Source organism: Miscanthus floridulus, chromosome 13, assembly GCF_019320115.1.
Source record: "Miscanthus floridulus cultivar M001 chromosome 13, ASM1932011v1, whole genome shotgun sequence".
Taxonomy (NCBI): Eukaryota; Viridiplantae; Streptophyta; class Magnoliopsida; order Poales; family Poaceae; genus Miscanthus; species Miscanthus floridulus.
Window position 1 is genome coordinate 12,197,808 of NC_089592.1, and position 24,986 is coordinate 12,222,793.

General features: G+C 45.2%; 1 protein-coding gene and 3 pseudogenes across 1 annotated transcript; 2 read left to right on the forward strand and 2 right to left on the reverse strand.

Annotated features, from left to right (window-relative positions):
* Window positions 1–278: 278 nt before the first annotated feature.
* Window positions 279–2,037, reverse strand: LOC136499462 (calcium/calmodulin-regulated receptor-like kinase 1; annotated as a pseudogene).
* A 1,065-nt stretch (window positions 2,038–3,102) lies between these two features.
* Window positions 3,103–5,908, forward strand: LOC136501463 (pentatricopeptide repeat-containing protein At5g50390, chloroplastic-like; annotated as a pseudogene).
* Window positions 5,909–6,098: 190 nt separating this feature from the next.
* LOC136501464 (protein VASCULATURE COMPLEXITY AND CONNECTIVITY-like) lies at window positions 6,099–7,163 on the forward strand. Its single transcript, XM_066496990.1, has 3 exons — window positions 6,099–6,229; window positions 6,393–6,595; window positions 6,802–7,163. The coding sequence occupies exons 1-3, from the start codon at window positions 6,128–6,130 to the stop codon at window positions 6,986–6,988; spliced, it is 492 nt and encodes a 163-aa protein (XP_066353087.1). The 5' UTR covers window positions 6,099–6,127; the 3' UTR covers window positions 6,989–7,163.
* A 642-nt stretch (window positions 7,164–7,805) lies between these two features.
* On the reverse strand, window positions 7,806–12,566 carry LOC136500558 (calcium/calmodulin-regulated receptor-like kinase 1; annotated as a pseudogene).
* Window positions 12,567–24,986: the final 12,420 nt, after the last annotated feature.

Sequence of the window (24,986 nt, forward strand, 5' to 3'; positions counted from 1 at the left end):
TAGCGCCGTTTGAGCATTTTGCACTGAATACCTGGCGTAAGAATGGATGGCTGTCACCTGTCATTCTTTATGCATAGCTGACAGTCCTGTTCTTCGGTAGTTCGGTTGCTGAATTTATTGGACTCATCAGTCAAACACCAGAACCTTCAAATGTTTAGCTTCTTCATGGGCCCACATGTCAGCTACCAAATTTTCCATCATTACAAAATAAAGTAAACAAACCCTGATTCCCAAGGTTAACATCACTATTATGTTTCAGATGAGGTTACAAATCCCAGCAGCCCCACGGCTAATAAGCAAATCACAGTTCGGGAGTACTTAAACATTAACATAACGAAATCTGCATTAAGTTGATGGACAATGATCTGGCTGGGACCCTGTCGAATTAAAAATTAACAAACCGAAATTGCAAGAAAAGTACAGTTGTGCGCCTCCTGATCTCCTGACTGAGGAAGGCAATGGCAAAGGAGATGGTAACAATCAGCTTCTATATAATCAAGTAGTCACAATGCATTCTATACAACACACTTACAATTGACTTCACACCAAGTTACCCACCCTTACTGCTCAAAACTGCATCTCTATCCAATAATCCATCCTTGATCATTGTGAAATTCTATATCAACAAAACAAAAGAATTGCTCAGATCAAGAAACTGAGCCAAGAACTGGAAAATTCAGTTAACTTCGGTCAGACATCTGGCAGCTCCGAAACGCTGCCAACTGACTCCTCTCTCTGAAGACCAGAGAAGGACGACTGAACCTCGGACCCCTCCAGGTCGACAGATTCATCGTCTGCCCTTGCCTGTGGGTACCTCTTGCTGTGGTGCTTCCTGCTGCGGCTGCGCTTCAACACACGGGTCAGAGCCTGGACGACATCTCGCATCGCCGGGCGCTTGCGGGACACACGGCTCACGCATCTGTAGGCAACAGCAGACATGTCATTGAGCTCCTCCACGTCAAATGCGCCTTCTAACCGAGAATCTGCAATTTCTTCCCACCCGGTTTTCCGCATCAGCGTTGATTGCAGCCTGTGGTAGAATGCAATGTAGTCAGCATCTGGAAAAGCTAATATCCTCAAACCAAAACCTACTTAGAGTAAGGGGCAAGGCAGCTTACAAGCTCGACATATTCCATTAGACCCTGTTGTGGGTTTCTGCCGGCAATCAGTTCGAACAGCAAAACACCGTAGCTGTATACGTCACTCTTCTTTGTGAATGATCGTGTGGATACATACTCTGGATCAAGATATCCATAAGTTCCTCGTATATTGGCTCCGTTGCGAGTAACCATTTCCTCTCTAGATAATCCAAAGTCAGCAACCTGGCCAGAAAAAGGTTATTTACATCTGAGAGCAGAACATTTAGACGAAATGCAACAGACCCACAGTGGTGTGCAGGAAATTCTAGTGTATGTGAACCCAGGGTTTTTCCTTTCTTTTTCTTCTATAAAACAAAAATGGGTCCTAGCACTACTGGACAGGAAGCCTTTGAGTATCAGGAAAGATATGTTCAATAATAAAATAGCAGAGATGATTATCATACCCTAGCATGCATTGCCTGGTCCAGCAAAATGTTAGGAGATTTGATGTCACGGTGGACTACTGGAGGAACAGCCTGAATATAAGTAAAACCAGATCAAGCACTATGTTTGCATTATGTGCCATGCTACGAAATTCTGCATTACAAGAGCCTACCCCATCATGCAAGTACTCCAAACCCCCTAGCACATCCAGAGCTATGTTCACTCTTAAATCCCACTTCAGTGGTGCACTGTTTTCACCTGAACAACAAAAAGAATGTTCAGTTAGCTAAAAAAAGGATACACTATTGTACAGGCAAAGTGTTAGATGCTGACTTCAAACAAACTTTTACATAAGATGCCGTGATGAGTATATTCATTCCATTCCTTTTTTTCAAGAATATGGTGTGCTGACTAAACATCAATGACTAAAAGCAGCATTCATGGACTTAACTGATACAAAAGACAAGCGAACATAGCCCATGACCCTGTCCCGCGGCCCCCGCGGCTCGACCATGACCAAGCCATCAAAGGTTGAGACTCGTGTCGGCAAAGTAGTTAGTAGATAAACTGGTCGATCTCATGGGGAGGCGACATTGAACGATGGTATGGGTTGTGGGGTAGAGTCGACGAGCGTATTCGATGCTTCAGATGTGTTGCTAGGAATTGAAAAGGACGGTGCCACAAGAATAGGGGTGGGCAAACGTCGAGATCGATTTGGTAATGTGATTTAATATTAGTATACATCGTATCAGAATTGGGTGGGGGGTGAAGGAAACACTTCGCTCATTAATCATAAAAATCTACATGATCAATTTGATGGTAAAAGTTTTTAATTTATTAGAAAGAGTCGAGAGCTCAAAGACCCACGATCGTTGCTTTTATTCTATGTTTTTAATATTTATATTGGAAACAAATCTAAAAACCCGTAAAAAATACTAACACTATACACAGACCGTAGACAGACGGGCAACAAAAACCAAAAAGGAAAAAAAAACAAAAAGTGAAAAGAAAAGAACGCCGGGCTAACAACAAAAGATCATGAAAAAAGAACAGAAAAAAATAATGTCCTCTCAAAAACCAGGTGGACGGGAAAAAAGTAAAAAAGGGAAAGGAAAAAAAAAGAGAAAAATAGAAAAAGGATGTGGATTGACGCACGGGTTGAAAAAAACACTTCATTTGTAGGGGTTACCCAATAGCAACGTAGCGTATGCTATGCGTAAATAAATTTACATGCGTACTCATCCCTAGAAACATATTAAGTAGACTCTTGTCTTTACGAGCATATCCGATAGACTGAGCCGATGGATCTCAATTTAAAATGAACTTGAGATTTTTTAACTCTTCGAGAAAGTTAAGATAATTTATAATTATAAATGATATTAACGGTCTCGTCGAAAAACGGCGGCCAAACAAACCAGCGCGGTACTCGTCAAATTACCTTCAAATGAGCCTCTGTGAAGTGGGCCCGATATATCAGGAACTGTACTGACTGGCTGACTGCTCGCCCTCTCCACCCTCTCGCTTCGTTGCGGAGCCTAATCCGCAAAACCCAAGGAAAACCCCCACCACTTGGCTCGCCATGGACCTGCAGCTCGCGCCACCGCCCCTCGCCAACCTCCGCCTCCTCGCCAACCTCCGCCTCCTCGCCAACCGCCCCAAGGCCGCCTCCGCCTGCACCTCCACCTCCACTGCCACCGCCGGGCCCTCCACCTCCTGCTCCTCTTCCACGGAGCAGCCCCTCAAGCCCCCCCGCGCCTCCCGCGCCAGAGCCCCGCGCCGAGGCCCAGGCCCAGCCCCGCCCTCTGCGCCGCCATCGAGCAGCACGCGGCGGCGGGCCGCCACGCGGAGGCGCTCGACCTGTTCCGCCTCGCCCGCGCGGGGGCTCCCTTCACGCCGCTCCCGGCGCGCACCTACCACGCGCTGCTGCTCGCCGCCGCCGCGCTGCGGGAGCCCAGCGCGGCCGCGGCGGTGGCCTGGCACGTCGAGAGCTCGGGGTTCGAGCTCGACCTGTACACGCACAACCACGTCCTGCGGACGTACCTCGAGTGCGGGATGCTCGCCGAGGCGCGCCGGGCGTTCGACGGGATGCCCGACCGGAACGGCGTCACGTGGGGGATCATGATGCGCGGCCTCGTCGACCGCGGCCGCCCCCGCTCCGCGCTGGCGCTGTTCCGGGAGATGCGGGCGGAGGAGGCCGGCGGGGACGCGCCGACGCCGCCGAGGTCCCTCGTTGTGGCTCTCCGCGCGGCTACATCCTCGGGGTCCGCGCGGGCCGGGCGGCAGCTGCACTGCTGCGTTGTTAAGGCGGGGGCGTGCAGTGACGACGTCGCTGACTGGTACCTGGCGTGCGCACTGCTCGACATGTACAGCAAGTGCGGCTTGATTGATGAGGCGAGGCGGGTGTTTGACGGACTGCCACGGCCTCATCGGACCAGCGTCATGGCGTGGAACTCCATGTTGGCGGCGTATGTGCTCCATGGCCGCAGCGAGGAGGCACTGGAGCTGTACCAAGAAATGTGCAGGAGTCGTGTCGCCATGGACCAGTTCACGTTCTCGACCATGCTAGGGGTGTTCTCTAGGTTGGGGCTGCTGGAGCATGCGAAGCAGGCGCACGCTGGCTTGATCCAGAGAGGACTGCCACTGGACATTGTTGGGAACACGGCACTTGTGGACTTGTATTGCAAATGGGGAAGGATGGAGGACGCGAGGAATGTCTTTGAGAGGATGCCTAGGAGGAACTTGATCTCATGGAACGCTCTGATAGCTGGATACGGCTACCATGGCATGGGAGATAAGGCGATCGAGATGTTCGAGAGGCTGATAGCTGATGGTGTTGCTCCAAACCATGTGACGTTTCTGGCAGTGCTGAATGCGTGTAGGTTTTCAGGCCTTGTTGACAAAGGGAAGAGGATTTTCCAGTTGATGACTGAAAATCTGAGGATCAAACCACGGGCTATGCATTATGCATGTGTTATTGAGCTTTTTGGTAGAGAGGGCCTACTTGATGAAGCCTATTCAATGATAAGAAGAGCACCGTTCACCCCAACTGCAAACATGTGGGGGGCCTTGCTTACTGCTAGCAGGATCCATAAGAACATGCATCTTGCGAAATTAGCTGCCGAGCAGCTATTGGCAATGGAACCTGAGAAAATAACAGCTATGTTGTGCTCCTTAACTTGTATGTTAGCTCTGGTAGACAGGACGACGCCTGCAAGGTAGTTGAAACATTGAAGAGGAAAGGTTTATATATTCGTAACGCTTGTAGCTGGATCACAGTCAAGAAAACGGATCACAGGTTTTTCTTTAAAGATACTTTGCATCCACAAAGTGCTGAAATATACAGGAGGCTAGATACATTAATGAAGGATGTACGAGAAACTGGCTGTGTTGCTGAGGAGAATGAGTTGCTCCCTGATATTCATCCCGAAGAGCAGAAGATATCGAGAGCTTACCACAGTGAAAGACTGGCAATTGCTTTTGGCCTTATCAGCACATCTCCACATACTCCTTTGAGAATTACTCAAAGCCATTGTTTGTGTAGTGACTGCCACAAGGTAATTAAGTTTGTGGCAAAAGTTACCAAGAGGGAAATTGTTGTAAGGGATGGTAGCAGGTTCCACCACTTTAAACTCGGGATCTGCTCTTGTGGTGACTACTGGTAATTGGGTATGTCCAACTATCTAATAGTTTTATTTTCTGACACTAAAACTGAGAAAGGGTTATGAGATTGATCAGCAGTAGTGTCATTTTTCACTTTACGGATTACCAGATGTGAAACACTATATGTTTCATCCAGAATGTGACCTAGTTTATTTCTGATCAAATATGCTTTGCTTAGCACATGGAAGAAAGGTGCATGTGCTGCAGAAGCTAATACATATTTTGCTGACAGCTAATGACTCCAGATGTTTCAAGCCATTCTCTGGAAATTACTTTGATTAATGAGGATAAAGCAGATTGGTCGACCATGATGCTTCAGTGTCTGTGCTACATGCAGGCTTGGTAAGTTTGGAGTTCTTTATTTCTAAAGATGTCAAAAGAGTAATCTACAAGTTTCACTCACATGGATGTGTCCATTTGCCCTTTCTTTTTCCCTTCTTTAACTGTTGGGTGTCGGCAAAAAAATTGTGCACCTTTATCTTGGTAAGCAACATCTTGTGTGCCTTTATCTCTGTAGAAAAGATGGCTGTTGTGATGTGTTCAGTAGAAATGTTTTTTTTAGCACAATCAGATAGATTGTTTTTCCCTGCGTTTTCACTAGCTTTATAACCCTTGTGTAAAAGCAGATCTTTAAAAGTAGGTTGAATATGTGTGGCTTTCGCATTGGAGATACCAATCTTTAATTGTGTCCTGTAAGGAAGGAATAAAGCTCTGATGTAACAAAGGATCAAAGGGAAGTATAATACTTTGAGCATCTTAGGACAGCTAGTTTCTTCTTGCTTCATGACTGCATCCTAGTTGGAGAACAAATACCCTGCTGTACTTTTGCCTCTATTTATTCACCAATCAGCCATAAAACAGGTCGCAGCTCATAACACCATTGTAAGCAGGTGATCTTCCTCCAATAACCTTCTCAGCTAGCAGAAGTCTGAGAGCACGCTACAATGGCGAAGATGGGAGCTGCTATTCTGGTCTGCATAGTGGTTTTAGCCCTGGATGTCACAGCTGGCATACTAGGAATTGAGGCACAGGCTGCTCAAAACAAGGTAATGTTTCAAGATATTGGTATTTTTTTTACCCAAATCACAGGGATTTTGAAAATGTATGATTTTGCTTCATCATGCGCGGTTGGTATTTTAGCTTGATGGTCTCTGATTATATAATTGATGACTGATGTTGTTGGTATTGTATTTGATACTATTTCTACAGGTTAAAAAGGTGACAATTCTCTTCATCCAATGCGAGAAACCAGTTTACAGAGCATACCAACTTGGCCTTGCAGCTGTGCTTCTGGTAGTTGCCCACGCGATAGCCAACTTCCTTGGTGGCTGTGCCTGTATCTGCTCTCAGCTGGAGTTCATCAAGGCGTCCATTAATAGGAAACTGGCAGCCACTACCATCATTCTCTCATGGTAACTTCACTTGTCTATACAATTCCTTTGCAAATCAGTGAGATGGACCTTCTAGACAGAATATTTAATACCACCCTATTTGATTTGAGCCTAATCATGGTGACTGTCAAGACGCACAAATACTGCACAAGAAACAACCCTGCTGTCCTTGATTAACAGGAAATTTATTTATCAGTGCTAATTGCAATTGCTCTGCAACTTGATAGGATTGCCCTGATTGCTGGATTCTCGCTGCTGCTCGCCGGTGCCATGTCCAACTCCAAGTCCCAGACATCATGCCGATTCACTCAAGGCCACACTTTGGGCCTTGGAGGGATCATGTGCTTCGTCCACGGCGGTATCACCGTCGCCTACTATGTCACCGCCACTGCCGCAGCGCACGAGGTTCCTTAGTCGAGCGGCAAAGAATAATGTAATGCTTTTGCCCAAGAGATCATCACTATTCTTTCCTTATTTCAGCTGCTTCGTGCTTTTCTGCTTATAATTTGGCTTTTACACAAGCATCCGGTTCTGTCTTGTACCAGAGTTACACAAAAGGGAAAATATATGCTTGTTTGATTTGTTGCTATTGCTGAGAAAAACATGCGAAAGTTAGTGTCAATGTGCCACAGTAATGTACGTTGTATGTCCCACAGTAATTTACGTTGTATGTTCGAAAGTTTTATAAGTATATCATATAGAACATATAAACATTTATCCAGTTCTTGCTCTTAACAAAAACATTTTTTTCCATGGGCATCTTCAGCACAACGTAGCGCCGTTTGAGCATTTTGCACTGAATACCTGGCGTAAGAATGGATGGCTGTCACCTGTCATTCTTTATGCATAGCTGACAGTCCTGTTCTTCGGTAGTTCGGTTGCTGAATTTATTGGACTCATCAGTCAAACACCAGAACCTTCAAATGTTTAGCTTCTTCATGGGCCCACATGTCAGCTACCAAATTTTCCATCATTACAAAATAAAGTAAACAAACCCTGATTCCCAAGGTTAACATCACTATTATGTTTCAGATGAGGTTACAAATCCCAGCAGCCCCACGGCTAATAAGCAAATCACAGTTCGGGAGTACTTAAACATTAACATAACGAAATCTGCATTAAGTTGATGGACAATGATCTGGCTGGGACCCTGTCGAATTAAAAATTAACAAACCGAAATTGCAAGAAAAGTACAGTTGTGCGCCTCCTGATCTCCTGACTGAGGAAGGCAATGGCAAAGGAGATGGTAACAATCAGCTTCTATATAATCAAGTAGTCACAATGCATTCTATACAACACACTTACAATTGACTTCACACCAAGTTACCCACCCTTACTGCTCAAAACTGCATCTCTATCCAATAATCCATCCTTGATCATTGTGAAATTCTATATCAACAAAACAAAAGAATTGCTCAGATCAAGAAACTGAGCCAAGAACTGGAAAATTCAGTTAACTTCGGTCAGACATCTGGCAGCTCCGAAACGCTGCCAACTGACTCCTCTCTCTGAAGACCAGAGAAGGACGACTGAACCTCGGACCCCTCCAGGTCGACAGATTCATCGTCTGCCCTTGCCTGTGGGTACCTCTTGCTGTGGTGCTTCCTGCTGCGGCTGCGCTTCAACACACGGGTCAGAGCCTGGACGACATCTCGCATCGCCGGGCGCTTGCGGGACACACGGCTCACGCATCTGTAGGCAACAGCAGACATGTCATTGAGCTCCTCCACGTCAAATGCGCCTTCTAACCGAGAATCTGCAATTTCTTCCCACCCGGTTTTCGCATCAGCGTTGATTGCAGCCTGTGGTAGAATGCAATGTAGTCAGCATCTGGAAAAGCTAATATCCTCAAACCAAAACCTACTTAGAGTAAGGGGCAAGGCAGCTTACAAGCTCGACATATTCCATTAGACCCTGTTGTGGGTTTCTGCCGGCAATCAGTTCGAACAGCAAAACACCGTAGCTGTATACGTCACTCTTCTTTGTGAATGATCGTGTGGATACATACTCTGGATCAAGATATCCATAAGTTCCTCGTATATTGGCTCCGTTGCGAGTAACCATTTCCTCTCTAAGATAATCCAAAGTCAGCAACCTGGCCAGAAAAAGGTTATTTACATCTGAGAGCAGAACATTTAGACGAAATGCAACAGACACACAGTGGTGTGCAGGAAATTCTAGTGTATGTGAACCCAGGGTTTTTCCTTTCTTTTTCTTCTATAAAACAAAAATGGGTCCTAGCACTACTGGACAGGAAGCCTTTGAGTATCAGGAAAGATATGTTCAATAATAAAATAGCAGAGATGATTATCATACCCTAGCATGCATTGCCTGGTCCAGCAAAATGTTAGGAGATTTGATGTCACGGTGGACTACTGGAGGAACAGCCTGAATATAAGTAAAACCAGATCAAGCACTATGTTTGCATTATGTGCCATGCTACGAATTCTGCATTACAAGAGCCTACCCCATCATGCAAGTACTCCAAACCCCTAGCAACATCCAGAGCTATGTTCACTCTTAAATCCCACTTCAGTGGTGCACTGTTTTCACCTGAACAACAAAAAGAATGTTCAGTTAGCTAAAAAAAGGATACACTATTGTACAGGCAAAGTGTTAGATGCTGACTTCAAACAAACTTTTACATAAGATGCCGTGATGAGTATATTCATTCCATTCCTTTTTTTCAAGAATATGGTGTGCTGACTAAACATCAATGACTAAAAGCAGCATTCATGGACTTAACTGATACAAGAATAATGAGACCATGTGGGTATTCAGATAAAAGCAGCTGGAATGGTGGTAGTTATGTTTATCAGTAACCTAGCATTTACATGGTACAAGATATAAAGCCTCAAATTTTGACACACTAATGCATTACACGCCTTATAAAAAAAATCATAGTTGTAATTTAAGAATATCCTATTATCTTTCCTCAGAATTATCAGTCCAGCTATGAGCTATCCTTCGGATTATTTTAAAATTCACCCTTACTGAATTTCTTTAGTTATATCACAAAAGGTTACCCTTAAAAAACATGGATATGCCATAATAACTACTGTCATGATAGAGAAACACGGGATCACATAAAGAGAAGACATGCCATATAAGTGTGAAGCAAGGCTCCCATTAGGCATGTATGCATACAATAACATATGTTGCCCTTTGTCAGCACAATAGCCAACCAAATTCACCAGATTCCTGTGGTGCAATCGCCCAAGAAGTAAGACCTGAAGTCAAGAATTAATCAAACACTAAGCATGTCAAATTTCTAGTGAGGACTGGATCGAAATCAAACAATACAGGTGTACAAATATTAGCTTACCTCATTTTGAAACTCCTTTTCACCTTGCTTTGAATTGTTCGAAAGCACTTTAACAGCCAATATCTCACCAGAAGACATCTCTGCTCTGTAAACAGGACCGAAGGCTCCTTGACCTAATAATGTTGTAAAATTGCTGGTAGCTTTCTGTAGTTCCCTAGAGATGAGACAAAATCGTGGAGTTCAGCAAGAGTATGTGCCATTCTAAATCAACCATTGGAAGTGCCACAAGAATTATCTGAGCAGTCCACGGTTATGTAAAATACATCATGTCCAAGCAACTGAAATTTGTAGCAGTAATGATGGAATGATTGAATACTGAATTTTCATTGAAAATATGGAATATGATATTGATCCGTTGATCAGGTTGCCCCTGGGAGTAACGGTTTGTCCTACCCACAGGGAGGAAATTTTGGGTTCGATTTAGGAAAATGTCATTATAGTACATTGGCTCTCTAAACATAATGTTATGATGAGTATTTGCATGCAATGTGTATTTTATTTTTGGAATAAAAAATGCATTAATAATACTTTTGAAAACAAAAAACACTATATACTTAAATACTAACAAGTCACAAACTAATGAATGATGACGTCATATCAGAACTTTTGACCATATTGTGTTGGGTGGAAAACTGGTATTTTTCAAAAGGCTGTAATGTTGGTTCCTACCACCTGCAGTTTGATTTACTCAAACATCCACATGTGGCTGGATGCTTTGGTCAACATAGAAGCACATGCCCTCCATGTATACAGTTCAACCAAATTGGATTTGATCTCGTGAGATCTACATCCACATGAATGTTTGACTTTGACATATAACATTATTTTAAGTTATGACCGATGTTCCCATCCTTCACTCTTGTTTCTCTCCATCTATTTAACTAGAGATAAATCTGGCAAATTCTAACCCTCCATCATTTAATTTCTCCACATCAAATATTCCGATGGAAACCACTTACATGAAGTCATTGTCAAATGTTTCATGAAACAATTGTCAAATGTTTCATGAAACAATTGTCAAATGTTTCAGCAGTAATTAAGTAGATTTAAACAAAGGATGAAGTAACCAACTTTTCATGACAACAAAACCGATCATTTGCTAAGCAAATTATTCAAACAATAAGAATACATAAGAATTCATGAAACATACTTGTATGCATATTTGGGTATCCCAGAAGCTGAAATCATGCTTTTTCTACCAGGCCCTTCGATCCACAGAGAACTCGCACAGTCTTCAAGCTCCCTCGGGGACTCCTGCCCTGTAGTCGAGTTCGAGAGCATGGCACAAGTATTAACACCATTGGTACGGATGGGGACTGTCGATGCCCTCCTTGAGCTGCTACTCCTTATCTGCGTCTGGGAACGCCGATACCTCAAGCACAGCAGTATCCCAAGAGCCAGCAACACACCTATCACCACCCCAACCGTGATTCCGATGATCAGACCTTCGGATACTCCTTTCATTATCCCCACTCAGCAACCAGATCCTAACACTAGGGATGCTGCTTCCACCTCATGGATACTCCACCAAGGAAGAAGAGCAACAGCTATATGTCCTGCCAAGAAGTACAATGAAGAATAGTAAGCAAGTTGGAAGCATTGAATTGTGTGAACATGTGGCTCTGTTCGTTTGGTGGGTGTGCAAGGACATGGACGCACTGCAAGTTAAACCAATCTTTGATATTGATATATAAAAAAGAGAAGTTTTACAGCAATATTTGGTCAAACTTCGCCATCTCAGCTCATATCACATCAGAAGTGAAAAATGGTAACCATAGTGATGGGACTTGTCAGATACAAAATCAAAGTTGGACCTGGACAGAGACGAGTTGGATATATTTGGTGAACAAACAAACATCCAAAGTGAGACATCGCTTTCCTTATTCGTCAAACCTTAAGTGAGACAATTGTTTTTCAGATGAACCACTACCTAGACTCTAGTGCCACCCAAATATCAATCGGACTTCTAGAGCACATCAAATTCTCCATCTCCCTTAAATGCGAGAAACACACAAATCAAAACTGCTTCCTTTATTACAATGAAACTTTCGACTGAAAAGACTAAAATATGGTACTAAAAGCTCACAGCTTTCACATCATCAGAACAGATGAACTTGCATTAAAAAAATTGCATATATGCTCCCCTTGCGCTTGTCTCCACAAACACTAAAATCGCCAACGCCAAATGCAAAAGTGTCCCCTTTCCCCTCTTCTGACACCAATCACCATCATAACACAATAATTTGAGCAAAAGGAGAAAAAAAAAAGTAATCGGGAGACAATCGAAAGCCCAAGCAAGGAACAAATCCTAAACCCACAAATATAGCAATAAAGAGAGCGGTCCAACAGCTAGAGAAACCGAAGAAGAGATTTTCCTCGACCAGAGGAACGGACAAAGAACAGCAGATGAGATCAGAACCGAATCCGGGCAGGGCAGGAAACGCAGCAGCAAAGCAAGGCTTACCCAAATGCGGCCGGAGACGGAACCATGGGGCTGGCGAATCCGGGCTCGTCGGGATCAGGGCTCGCAGCGGATCCCGATTCCGCGGCTCGTGGGCGTGGGAAGGAATGCGGGATGGATTGGAGCGGGATCGGTGGGTCGAGGGGAGGCCGGCCTCGGTGCTCTCGTTCACGTGGGTTTCGAGAGAGAGGCGAGGGAAAGACGACGACGACTTTTGATTAGAAGGGGAGTGTAACTTCCTGTTGTTGAGAATATAAAGCAAACATGGAAAAAGAAAGGCTGAAAATAAAGAAAGTTCGCGAGAAAAAGATACAAGGAAGGAGTAGTGAGGGTAGTTTAGTAAATGCACTGCACATAGTTTTAAAATTGCATTGAACGCTTGATTATGCCAAATAACGGACGGACAAAATTTTCTTTAGGAAAGACTAAAGGAATATCTTAAGATTAAATAATATAATAGTATCTTGCTTTTATTAACACTATCAATCTTTTCTATGAAGTTTTTGTTTGGTTTTGAGGAAAGATCAATTTTCACCATTGGATCTTGCAATAGTAAAGAAAAAGAAGAATGTTTGTAAGGTAAGAGTTGAAGATAATGCCGATGATACTATGCACTGGGAATAACCTAAGGATGGAGAATACAATGCTTAAGTTTGCTATAAAGTAAGAGGGTGTTTGGATCCCAACTGAATTATAGTACTAACTAGATAAAAAAATCAGAAAGTGATTTAAGCATCTTAGGTTATGGATTGGATTGTTACTGTCAAACCATTATATTTTAATAATCCTATAATCTCTCTTCAAAGGATCCAAACGGTCTATATATCATTAAAAAAATACTAGTATAGTTTAATTAGGATCCAAACAAGCCATAATAAGCTAGTTTGTATTTATTAGTATTAGCACACCATTTGTGTTATATAAATATCGAAGCTTTACATAAAATGGTCTCCATGAAGGCATGAACAGGACACCTATGTGCCAAACACCATGCAGCGTGCATACCTAGGGCCCATAAATCGTGCTCGATATTTAGTTAGGCTAAAGTCAAAGCTACTGCTGAAATGTATCAAAGCAGCAACCCACTGAAGGAAAGCATGAAGCACCCTTTCCGGCTTCGAGACGTGTGCTCGGCACTGCTACTAAAATGACCAAACTGCCCCCTGTCGCGTTGTCCCCCTGCCCAGACCCAGAATACGCTGCTGGAGCTGGAAGGGATGGCCGACGTGGCGACGTGTCACCTGTGAACCCCCAACGGATAATCATGTAGTACTGATGTACGGGGGCGCCGATATTCCATAGTACATTATGTACAATCTATTAATACATTTAGTACATAGTACAATAAATGTGCCCGTGAAAACGGCTACTACTTTAAGTTGAATCACATCTAATGCGAAAGGTCCTTTTTGTTAATATAAATAAATTACTTTAAGTTTTTTTTCCTAACCTAGTGAACATAAATGCTCACGTATATGCGTATACACTCACGAGTATACACACATGCTACCTTATGAGCACCTTCTGAGGCCTAAGATGGTCCTACAAATTTTGAGATCGGTGAAGTTCACACGTACGCCTCACCGCAACGGAAGACACGCACACACATATATCCTACCTCACTCACCCTTCACTACTACACAAAATCTTATGCACAACGTTTCAAAATGGGGCTCCGAGGCGGTTGGCCTGGTTGCCCACCTCGGTTATTCGAGGCAGGGCAGCCAGCCAGCAACCGTCTCGGTTAATCCTTAATCGAGGTGGGCACAATAAAGAAACCATCTCGGTTAATGCAGACGGTTGCCGTAACGCAATCGTCTTGGTTAATATATTAACCAATGTGGTTGTTTTATTAACCGAGGCGGTTGGCTTAGGGTAACCACCTCGGTTAATCCATTAACCGAGGCGTTTGGTCTAAAGCAATCGCCTCGGTTAACAGACGATTAACCGAGGCAGTTTCATTTGAGTGCCCGCCTCGGTTAAGGGGGTGTTTGAATCCAGAGACTAAAGTTTAAGAGGTGTCACATCGGGTGTTCAGATAGTAATAATAAAATAAATTACAGAAGTCGTCAGTAATCCATGAGACAAATTTATTGAGCCTAATTAATCCGTCATTAGCACATGTTTACTGTAGCACCACATTGTCAAATCATAGATTAATTAGGCTTAATAGATTCGTCTCACAAATTAGTCTCAATCTGTGCATTTAGTTTCATAATTAGTCTATATTTAATACTCCAAATTAGTGTCCAAACATCCGATGTGATAGGGGCTAAAAAATATGAGGGAAAACCAAGCACCCCCTAACTCTGAGCTATAAATATAGCCCCACCCACCCTTCTTCCCCACGGCTTCTCCTCAATTTTTCGGGTTTTGACCTCAAAACCCTAAAAATGGCTATTTTCTAGGGGGAGAGATTTTGCCCTTGGATTTGGTGAAGGGAGCACCGCAAGAGGTTGATTCTCGCTCTCAAACCCTCAATCCTCTCTCTTTTCCATTATTTGGGTGTTTTTTCTAAAGATCTAGATCTAGATCTATTTGGAGGAGAGAGAAATCATCAGATCTAGAGCTACCCGACTATCTTTTTTCCATACGGCTATGCTTATATGCTCCATTTTCATTGTTTGTGTGTGTACGGTGTTCGCGGTCATGGATAGGGAATAGATGTACAAGACATTGAGGCTGGATCCAACTTTCCTAGATCATGTGACAAAGTTTATTACCGCTGTGAAAAGGCATCGTCTGAGTCTGAAGTGGGAACTCACCATCTGTCTATGTAAGAGCTGCAAGAACCTTCTTGCCCATGGAGATGACACGGTGAAATCTCGCTTGGTCCGGTACGGTTTAGTCAAGGATTACACCGTCTGAAAGTTTCACGGGGAAGCAGAGGATCCAAGTGCCGATGCATCTGGAGGAGGGAACTCATCGACAATGTAGAGGACCGTGACGCCTAAGAGAGGGGTTAAATTAGGCAACTTAAAAATCTAACTTTAAACTATAGCCTCTTTTTGTAACCCTAGTAAAACCTATGCAAAAGATAAACTATCTAAATGTGCAACTACGGTTTTGCTAGTGTATTAATGTCTCTACCGCAAAAGGAGTAATATAATCAATGTAAATGCGGAAGCTAAAGAGCAAGGTAGAGATATGCAAACTCCCATCGACGACTCCGGCATTTTTACCGAGGTATCAAGAAGTGCGCAAGCTTCTCCTAGTCCTTGTTGGAGCCCCTCGCAAGGAATCCCTAGCAAGGGCCAAGCTCCCGGTCGGGTACTCTGTAGATAGCCTCGGGCCTTCCCCACGTGCAAGTGGGTCTCCGACGTGCCTTCTGACAAGCCTCTCCTGGATGCTCCCCGCCGTCTTCACTATCCAGCTTCCGGCCGAAACGCCGCGGGCCTTGTTCCCTTCGATACACGGTGGCGGCCACACCACAAATGCAGTTGGTGTGATCTCGCAAGATTACAAGCCCCTTCGATGTACAACAATGATGCGCGCAAGCACCGAGTGGTAAGAGGTATGCAAATATCACTAAACACTAGGCCTAAACCTAGAGCAAGCGCATAAGCGGTGGTCTAATCAACCTAAGCACTTCGCAAAGTATCTACGCTAATCACCTAATGAATCACTAAGCACTATACAAGTGGAGATCACTAAAATGGTGTATCAACACCCTTGATATGTATTCTTAGCTCCACTTTCTTCATTTGGCCAGTTGGGGGGTGTATTTATAAGCCTCACTGAGAAAGTAGCCGTTGGGGATAAAATCCTGCTTTTCTGCTACTGACCGGACGCTGATCACGTCCTGATCAGACGCGTCTGGTCGTCCCGGCCATTCGAGCCGCGATCAACTAATCGAACGCTGGCAGCGTCCGGTCACATGCCACCGGACACGTTCGGTCGCAATTTCGCCACTCTGAAACCTTTCTGTACTCGATCGGACGTTGTAGTTCTGCGTTCGGTAGATTTGCCGCCAGTGTCCGGTCCAGCGTCCGGTCGTAGCTGTTGCCGAGCCTCTTGATCGGAGCGTCTGGTCACTTCCTGCCAATGTCCGGTCACCTCTATGAGCTTGTTTCTTCATGATCTTGCGTATGGCTTGGTTCCTATCTTTGTGCTTGGACTTTGCTTGATATCTTGGGTCTTTTCTTGTGCTCCTAGGGTCTTGCTTATGGTGTTGATCATCATATCATCACGTAGCCTTCGTCCAAGTCACGTCTGACACCCTATTGAACTACAAAACAATCACTTGCAAATTCATTAGTCCAATTTGGTTGTGTTGGTCATCAAACATCAAAATCCAAAGTAAATGGGCCTAAGGTCCATTTTCCTTACAATCTCCCCCTTTTTGGTGATTGATGATAACACGACCAAAGCAAGCAAATAATAAGAATTTGAAAATTAAAAAACTATCTAGTTGCTATGATGCAATGCAAGGGGCAAGTTTATATGATACTAAAAGATACTACTTGTAAGACTAGAAGATATCACATAAAAACTTATCTTGCCCTTGCAAATGTCCCCATGTGGCATTATGGATTTAAGCATTGCTTCCTACAAATTCTCCCTCTTACATAGACTAATCCATAATCCACTATCGTCCCTTTCTCGGACCATTACCATTTGTAGACCATTACTACTTGTAAATTATGATCTTAGCTTTTGGTCCTATAAATTAATGCTTGCTTTTGGTCCTCTAAATTCTCCCTCTTTGGAATCAAACACTAAAAAGAAAGGCATTAGTAGCACAAGGGAGGGTCAAACTTTGTGATCCTTTGTGTGTAGAGTGGAGTAGGTCACAAAATTTGACTCTCACATTATCTAGATTAAGCTCCCCCTAAATATATGCATACATTTGGTAGAAGGCAAAGCATATGCATAATTGTCAAATTATTGCTCAAGGGAATTTAATCTATATAATGCATGGAGAAAGCATATAAATATCAAAATAAAATCAACATGATGATATCGGTTTAGAAATACCATATGTGGAAACCAATTTGATTTCTACCACTTGAAATATGTGGTGGATATTTGAAGTATGATGCTTAACTCCGGGGACTCTATTTTCCTTGCAATGAGACTACTACACACATGATAAGCTTGAAAAAGGTGTTAGTCTCAAAGCATCCAACTTGTAGAGTAACCTCCCCCTAAATTTATGCACACAAGTATGGAATACTTGTAGAAAACATGCACATTGATTTTAGAATAAAAAATACCACTTGAAAGATGACATCACATGAATGTGAGGGTCATTTTCGAAGGCGATATTCGTGAGAAATTATCTACAATTTGGACTTTGGCACATATTAGATGAACAATTGAAGGACAAGCTATGTGCCGTGCTCCTAAACAATTTTAAACCATGTAGGATTGCTCCAAGGAATAAGAATGAAATCGAGCAAGCCTACTATATGAGATACCTAGTGTATGCATGACAAAATATATAAGAATGCAAATGCAAACCTAGGCATGAAGAGTAACTAGATGCTAAAAGATTCCAATTGTAGGAAAATTTAAATCTATTACCAATTGAAGTAAATTGAATCTAGTTACCTAATATGGGGAGGGGAATTTGGGTCTATAGTATTCACTAACCCACTTGACAATGACTTTGTCCATCATGATGCACCCCATGAAATGCATCCATACTTTTGCCAAGTCTCTAAATTCCCCAAAGTCCATTGGACTTCTCACTTCCCTTTTGGGATCCAAACCTTATTGGTGCTCTTCTTGTTAGAGATAATTTCCTTTGGCACCCAAAAGCGTTTAATCCTATTGTTGGCTTGCTTGTTTACCTTGATGGCCACCACCTTGTCATTTTTCTTCTTCTTTTAGCAAGTATGGTGTGGAGGCCTTCTTGTCCACCTTGTTGGTGTAGGTGTTGGAGAGCTTTCTTGTTTGCTTCTTCTCTTTCTTCTTTGCTCCTCCCCCATTCTTCACCTTGCACTCATAGGACTTGTGACCTTCCTTGTGGCACACGTAGCAAACCACGGTTTGTCCTTCATCAAGCTTCTTCACTCCCTTGACGGTGTTATCTTGATGAAGTTGGGCTTGCTTCGCCTTGCCTTTCACTTGAGTCAAGTCCTTGGTGAGGCGAGCTACTTCTTGCTTGAGTTGCTCATTCGCCTTTGCAACCTCTTGTGTGCATGTATGTACAACAACTTTCTCAACACAAACTTGGTTGCACAAAGGTGAGTCTAAACATAAATCATTACAAGAAGTAGAGGCATCCTTTTTAGACATGTTAGAACTTTTCCTTTTAGATGCCTTAGTGGGAGTTGTACTAATGGCTTCAAGTGGGCCTCCCCACATGCAAGTGGGTCTCCGACGTGCCTTCTAGCAAGCCTCTCCTAGATGCTCCCCGCCGTCTTCACTATCAAGCTCTCGGCTAAAACACCACAGGCCTTGTTCCCTCCAATATATGGTGGCGGCCACACCATAAACGCGGTTGGTGTGATCTCACAAGACTACAAGCCCCTCCGATGTACAACAATGGTGCGCGCAAGCACCGAGTGGTAAGAGGTATGCAACCCTCACTAAACACTAGGCCTAAACCTAGAGCAAGCGCATAAGCGGTGGTCTAATCAACCTAAGCACTTCGCAAAGCACCTACGCTAATCACCTAATGAATCACTAAGCACTATGCAAGTGGAGATCACTAAAATGGTGTATCAACACCCTTGATATGTATTCTTAGCTCCACTTTCTTCATTTGGCCAGTTGGGGGTGTATTTATAAGCCCCACTAAGAAAGTAGCCATTGGGGATGAAATCCTGCTTTTCTGCTACTGATCGGACGCTGATCACGTCCTAACCAGACGCGTCTAGTCGTCCCGATCGTTAAAGCCATGATCAACTGATTGGACGCTGCCAGCGTCCGGTCACATGCCACTAAACACGTCCGGTCACAATTTCGCCGCTCTGGAACCTTTCTGTACTCGATCGGACATTGCAGTTCTACGTCTGGTAGATTTGCCACCAACGTCTAGTCCAGCGTCCGGTCGTAGCTGTTGACGAGCCTCTTGATTAGAGCGTCTGGTCACTTCCTGCCAGTGTCCGGTCTAGCGTCCGATCACCTTTGTGAGCTCGTTTCTTCATGATCTTGCATACGGCTTGGTTCCTATCTTTGTGCTTGGACTTTGCTTGATATCTTGGGTCTTCTCTTGTGCTCCTAGGGTCTTGCTTATGGTGTTGATCATTGGATCATCATGTTGCCTTCGTCCAAGTCATATCTTGCACCCTATTGAACTACAAAACAATCACTTGCAAATTCATTAGTCCAATTTGGTGGTGTTGATCATCAAACACCAAAATCCAAAGTAAATAGGCATAGGGTTCATTTTCCTTACAGATAGTGACAACGACGGCGGTGATTGCCGAATAACAAACCTCATCAGTAGCGGCCGGCAGGCACGACAATGCTGCTACTAGCGACAATGCATATCGTGATTACATCACGATGGATGATCTGCTCCAAGACACGGCTGACAACGATGGTGGGGATGGCGGTGAGCTAGTGAGGGATCCCAAGACAGCGGGGCTTTTGGAGTCAATCGATAACCATCTTGACCACGATGATATTCTATTTGGGAGCCCAAGGTGACTGGAGAATTCCAGAGAGATGAAGCAGACGGCAATTGATCCCCTCTATAAGGACTATGCGAAGCACTAGATGGCATTGCGTTTTAACCTATAGATGCTGATGCTGAAGGCTCTCCATGGCTAGTATGACACTAGCTTCAATGGCCTGTTATGTATCGTTGCTGACACATACCATAGGGTAACAAGGTGCCCGCTGTAACAACCCAAAAAAATCCATACACTAAAAATACCAACTACAAAATTTTTCTTAAAACTCCCATGTGTTGATGAGTGTCATGTATAGAAACCCAACCTAAGAGATGCATTAGGTCTAACCCCAACCCAAGTCAACACATAAGCATGGCATAACTCTTGGCATAAACATGTGATTTAAGTTCCCTAGCTAAATGAACCTTGCATGCACATTAATACCACTGGTGATTTGGATTTTCATTTGCTTTATGTAATGCTTAACAACTCCTTTGAGGACATAAACCATAAAGTAAATATTACTCAAACTAAAGAATAAATGCTTAAAGAGAAAACTATTTCCATTTTTGTATAACAGAAACTCCACTAGATTTGAATTTGAATTCTAAAACAAATTTGAATTCAAAACGAAGAAGAAGAAAAACAAAATAGAAAAAGAAAAATAAGAGGGAGGCCTCGCAAGCCGCCTCGGCCTGCTCAACTTCATGGCCCAGCCAGCCCAACCGCGCCCGCCTTCCACCCAGTGCGCGCACACGTGGCCCACGAACCGGCCCAGCACGCCGCTCACGCCCACACGCTCGTCCGTTTCGCCTGATGTCGCTGCCGCACGGGCCCCACATGTCAGCCACCCCCCAGCCACAGTGTCGTGTTCCTCCCCACGCTGAACACACCTCCGACCAAGCCCCGACCAGCGTGGCAGGTGCGGGCCAGGGGTCACGCTAGGAGCATGACCCTGTCCCCTTGCGCCGCGCCTACGCAACCACACGCGGGCCGTTGGATGCAATGCACGTGCCTCCACCGCTCGATCGCCGTCCGCCATGGGTGCCATGGAGCTTGGCTATAAAAGTCCCAGCCCTAGGAGCCCCTAAGCTCTCTCATCACCCCGCCGCCACTTTGTGGCCGTCCACTATGCACCTGAGCCAAGAGAGAAGAGCAAGAAGAAGGGGGAGCGCCAAAGCCGCGCGACGTCGCCGGTGTCGCCGGAGCGGAGGACGTCACCCCGATCAAGCACGTCGGTGCTGCTGATTGGCACTACATGGCTTCAACTCTACATGGCCACGACCTGCCACTACACCGCCATCCTATCTCCCACAACACCAACGGTGAGCCCCGGTTTTTCCCCTGCCGCTGGACCTCGCTGTTTCGACCATGGCGCTCCACACCGGGAGCGCGTAGGCCAAGGCCGTCTCCGGCCTCGGGGTACACACACACTCATGCGCACATCCGCGACCACGCCGTGACCGCCCCATCGGTGCCCCGTAGTGCTCCTATGTGCCTCGCCGACGCCACCATGCCGCCGTGGATGCCATGGAGCCCCTACTGGCCACAAGAGGACCTGAAGCCCCGCCTTAAGCCCTGGACGCCCTCATCGTGCTCCCACAGACCCATAGAAGCCCTTATCCACCCAACCAAGCCACCAGGGAGCCTACACGCGCGACCTCACCACCGACGAGCACCACTAAGCCGCCGACCGCCATGGCCAACGCCCTGGAAAGCCCGGGCCGCCACCTAGATCCCACCATCGTGTTCGCCATGGCCTGGCAAAGCTTTTTCCCACCTCAATTGGATGCCATCGCCGTTGTGGAAGACTCGTCGGTGAGCACACCACCGGTGGGAACACGCCGAGGAAGGAGGTAGAGGATTCCCTCACCGGCCGCACGTGCCTGCACCTGGTGTACATGGACCAAGCTAGAGGGAAGAAGCATAGACTCGGTCCACCAAAGACCCAGCCTACGGTCCATGGACCATGAACGCCAGTCCATCGTGAACCACGCATTGTGGGCCGAGCTGTGGACGAAGCCTAATGGAGGCCCATGGCAATGACATGGCAGTGCCATAGCATGCCATGTGTCTGGGCCGGCCCGGCCTAGACCGGCCCAACCCGAGCCCGCTAGAGCCCGTTTGAGACCCAGTCCGGGTTGACCGTTGACCGATCAACATTGACTGTTGACCTAGGCCCACATGTCAGCGACACAGAATCGCTAGACCCACTTGTCAGTGGGTGACATCATGCTGACATCATGACGACATCATGCTGACATCATGACGACGTCATGCGGGTCCCACCTGTCAGTAACAACACAGTCAAGGTGATGTCACGATGACGTCAGCTGCTGACATCAACAGCCCTGGCCCCACACATCAATGACCCTAACCCATTGACTATTGACTCGCCGTTGACCTTGGCCGGACCCACATGTTAGTGACTCAAGAGCCTCTGGACCCACCTGTCGGAAACGATGACGTTGATGACGTCATGCTGACGTCAATATGACATCAGTAGGACCCCACTTGTCAGCTCAGAGCCAAAATGATGACGTCATGCTGACATCAGCATGCCACGTGGACTAGTCATAATGTGACACATGTCAGCCTAGGATTAATTCAGCCTTTTCCATATTCAGAAATGATTTAAACTTCGAAAATTCATAACTAATTCATACGAACCCAGAAAAATATGAAACCAGGACCAAAATTCATCTAAAATTGAGCTCTACACAATGAACCCATGTTTGAGTGCATTTGGCTCTTTTGAATTTTCATTGCTTCTTTGTGCTATTCTATAAACGTCGCTAACGCGACTATAATGCGATCGTTGCAGACTCGGAGGAGAACTAGACGGATGAGGATCGTGAGTACCGTGAGGAGAATGGAGATGACTACACTGAAGGTGCCATATCCCACCCAATCTCATAGCACCTATTACGCATGGCTAATATAGAACTGCTATTGCTTTACTTTACTGTTATAATCATACTATGATAGGACTTGCATGGTAGTATGCTTACTCGATGGCCTCTACCTTGACACAACCTTACCCCTACATACCCTGCTATTAGGCTAGACACACGCTTACTGCTATATTTCATTACTTGTACTTCTACTACGCTTATACTACATTAACGTGTGGTGTTGTCTGGACTATGGGGAGAGTGTTGCGTATGTGACTTGGGTGTGTGGAGGGTAAGGGTTGTGTCGACCAAGTTGGAGTATACAACAAGCTTGGGGCAAGTCTTGCCATGGGGTGCTACTTGGGCACCCCTAGAATGGATACCTATGGTGGGTAAATGGTGTATGAGGTAGCCCTGGGTGTGAACCTGTGATGGGAGGAGCCCAGGGTGGAGGTGCTATGGTGGCACGGTAAATGGAAACCCTGATGAAGACATTCTGGCTTGGTCATCCCTAAGAACTTACTAGTACTCAGATTCACCAGGAAGCCTTATGTACCACTCGCCCTATATGGTGCAGGACGGCCGGACTAATTGGTAGGATATTGCCACTACTGCTAGGTTGATAGCGGATAGTGTAAGGAGGTATGGGGCACGGAGGATTTCCCCCACACCCTTCTGAGACTTCATGGAGACCTTGTGGACCCGGCTCATGACTCATAGTTTCAGCCACCCCAGACTAGACATGGGGTGTACTAGGGCTAAATGGTAGAGTGGCATTATCCTAGGCTAGCAAGCGGCCGGAATCAGCCCAGTTGACAACGGTCAGCGAAGAAGGCGGATCTTGTGGTTATGTAAAACCTCTGCAGAGTGTATGGTTGATCGATCGATGCATATGCTGACTTGTCGGCTATGGACCTTTCTTGGGTTTTGCGTAAACTAGATAGCGAGAGGAGTCCTTCTCTTCTTCCCTCGTGAGAGAGTGTCGGTCGTAGCCAGGGGCTACGAGCCTTGAGACAGTGCCGAGAGGGAGTTGGCCTGTCGACTGAGAGATGGTATGGTGACAGTGTGGATGGTGGTATATTGATCCCAGGATCAAAACCTGGCTCTAAAAAGGGAATAGGGTGGAATGTGTGTGGGAATGGTGTTAAAACTTGACTATACTATTATATACTTGATATGCTAATACATAGGAAACCTTAGCCTTATAGGTTCCTTTTGATTATATCCATCTTGCATCCAATTTCCACAAAGCAATGCTCATAGGGTGGGAGTGGCCAGTACAAATCATACTGATAAATATTGGCACACAGGTTCTGCTGAGGAGTATAGCTCCGAGGAGTTTGACGGTTGAGGGGTTTGTTCCTACGCTCAAGTTTGGCAATCTTATCTTCAAGCTATTCTAAATGAATGCTACTTTTGATTCCGCCAATGCGGCGATATACTAATTTATGTACTTCCGCACTATTTGCACTCTAATATTATCGTTGTATGGATGTGATATTCGATTGGAATTTGGGTAATATAATCTACAACGGTCTTATTACACTTCGACTCTGTGGATTTCCCTTCATGGAAATCAGGGGCGCTACAGTTAGTATCAGAGCCATACTTGACCATAGGACGAAACCCTCAGAAATGGACGGTAGAATAGGACGTAAACAACCCTTCTTTTGATTATATACTGACCCTGCATTTACTTTTATGCAAGGCTTATCTATTATTGACCTGCTAACACCTGATTCCTTAAAACATGCAGATGGCAACGAACATCGACTGGCCGCCTCTAGGACCGCTACCTCTGGACCACGCCAAGCTTACCTTCGATCTACGTGAGCTCGGGGGTTTTGCATAGACCCTCTACCAAGTTCTCATCATGTTAGGAGTCCCTGACGAGCTTGTCTAGGTCACCTGCACTGGGAAGCTAGCTCAGGAAGGAGAAATCAAAGGACCGATTGTCACCTCAGTTGAGTTCCTAGCTAGCACTGCCTTACCTTTTGTCCTAGCTTTCACCGAGATGACTATAGAGGACACAGTCGAGGAGGGACTATGAGCTATCTCACACAAGGCACTTCGTAGAGTCACGAGGGACCACTATGAGCACCTGAAGACGATAGAGTTCTATCTACTTCCCTAGGCCCTCGACCTCAGCCTTACCCCTAGTGAG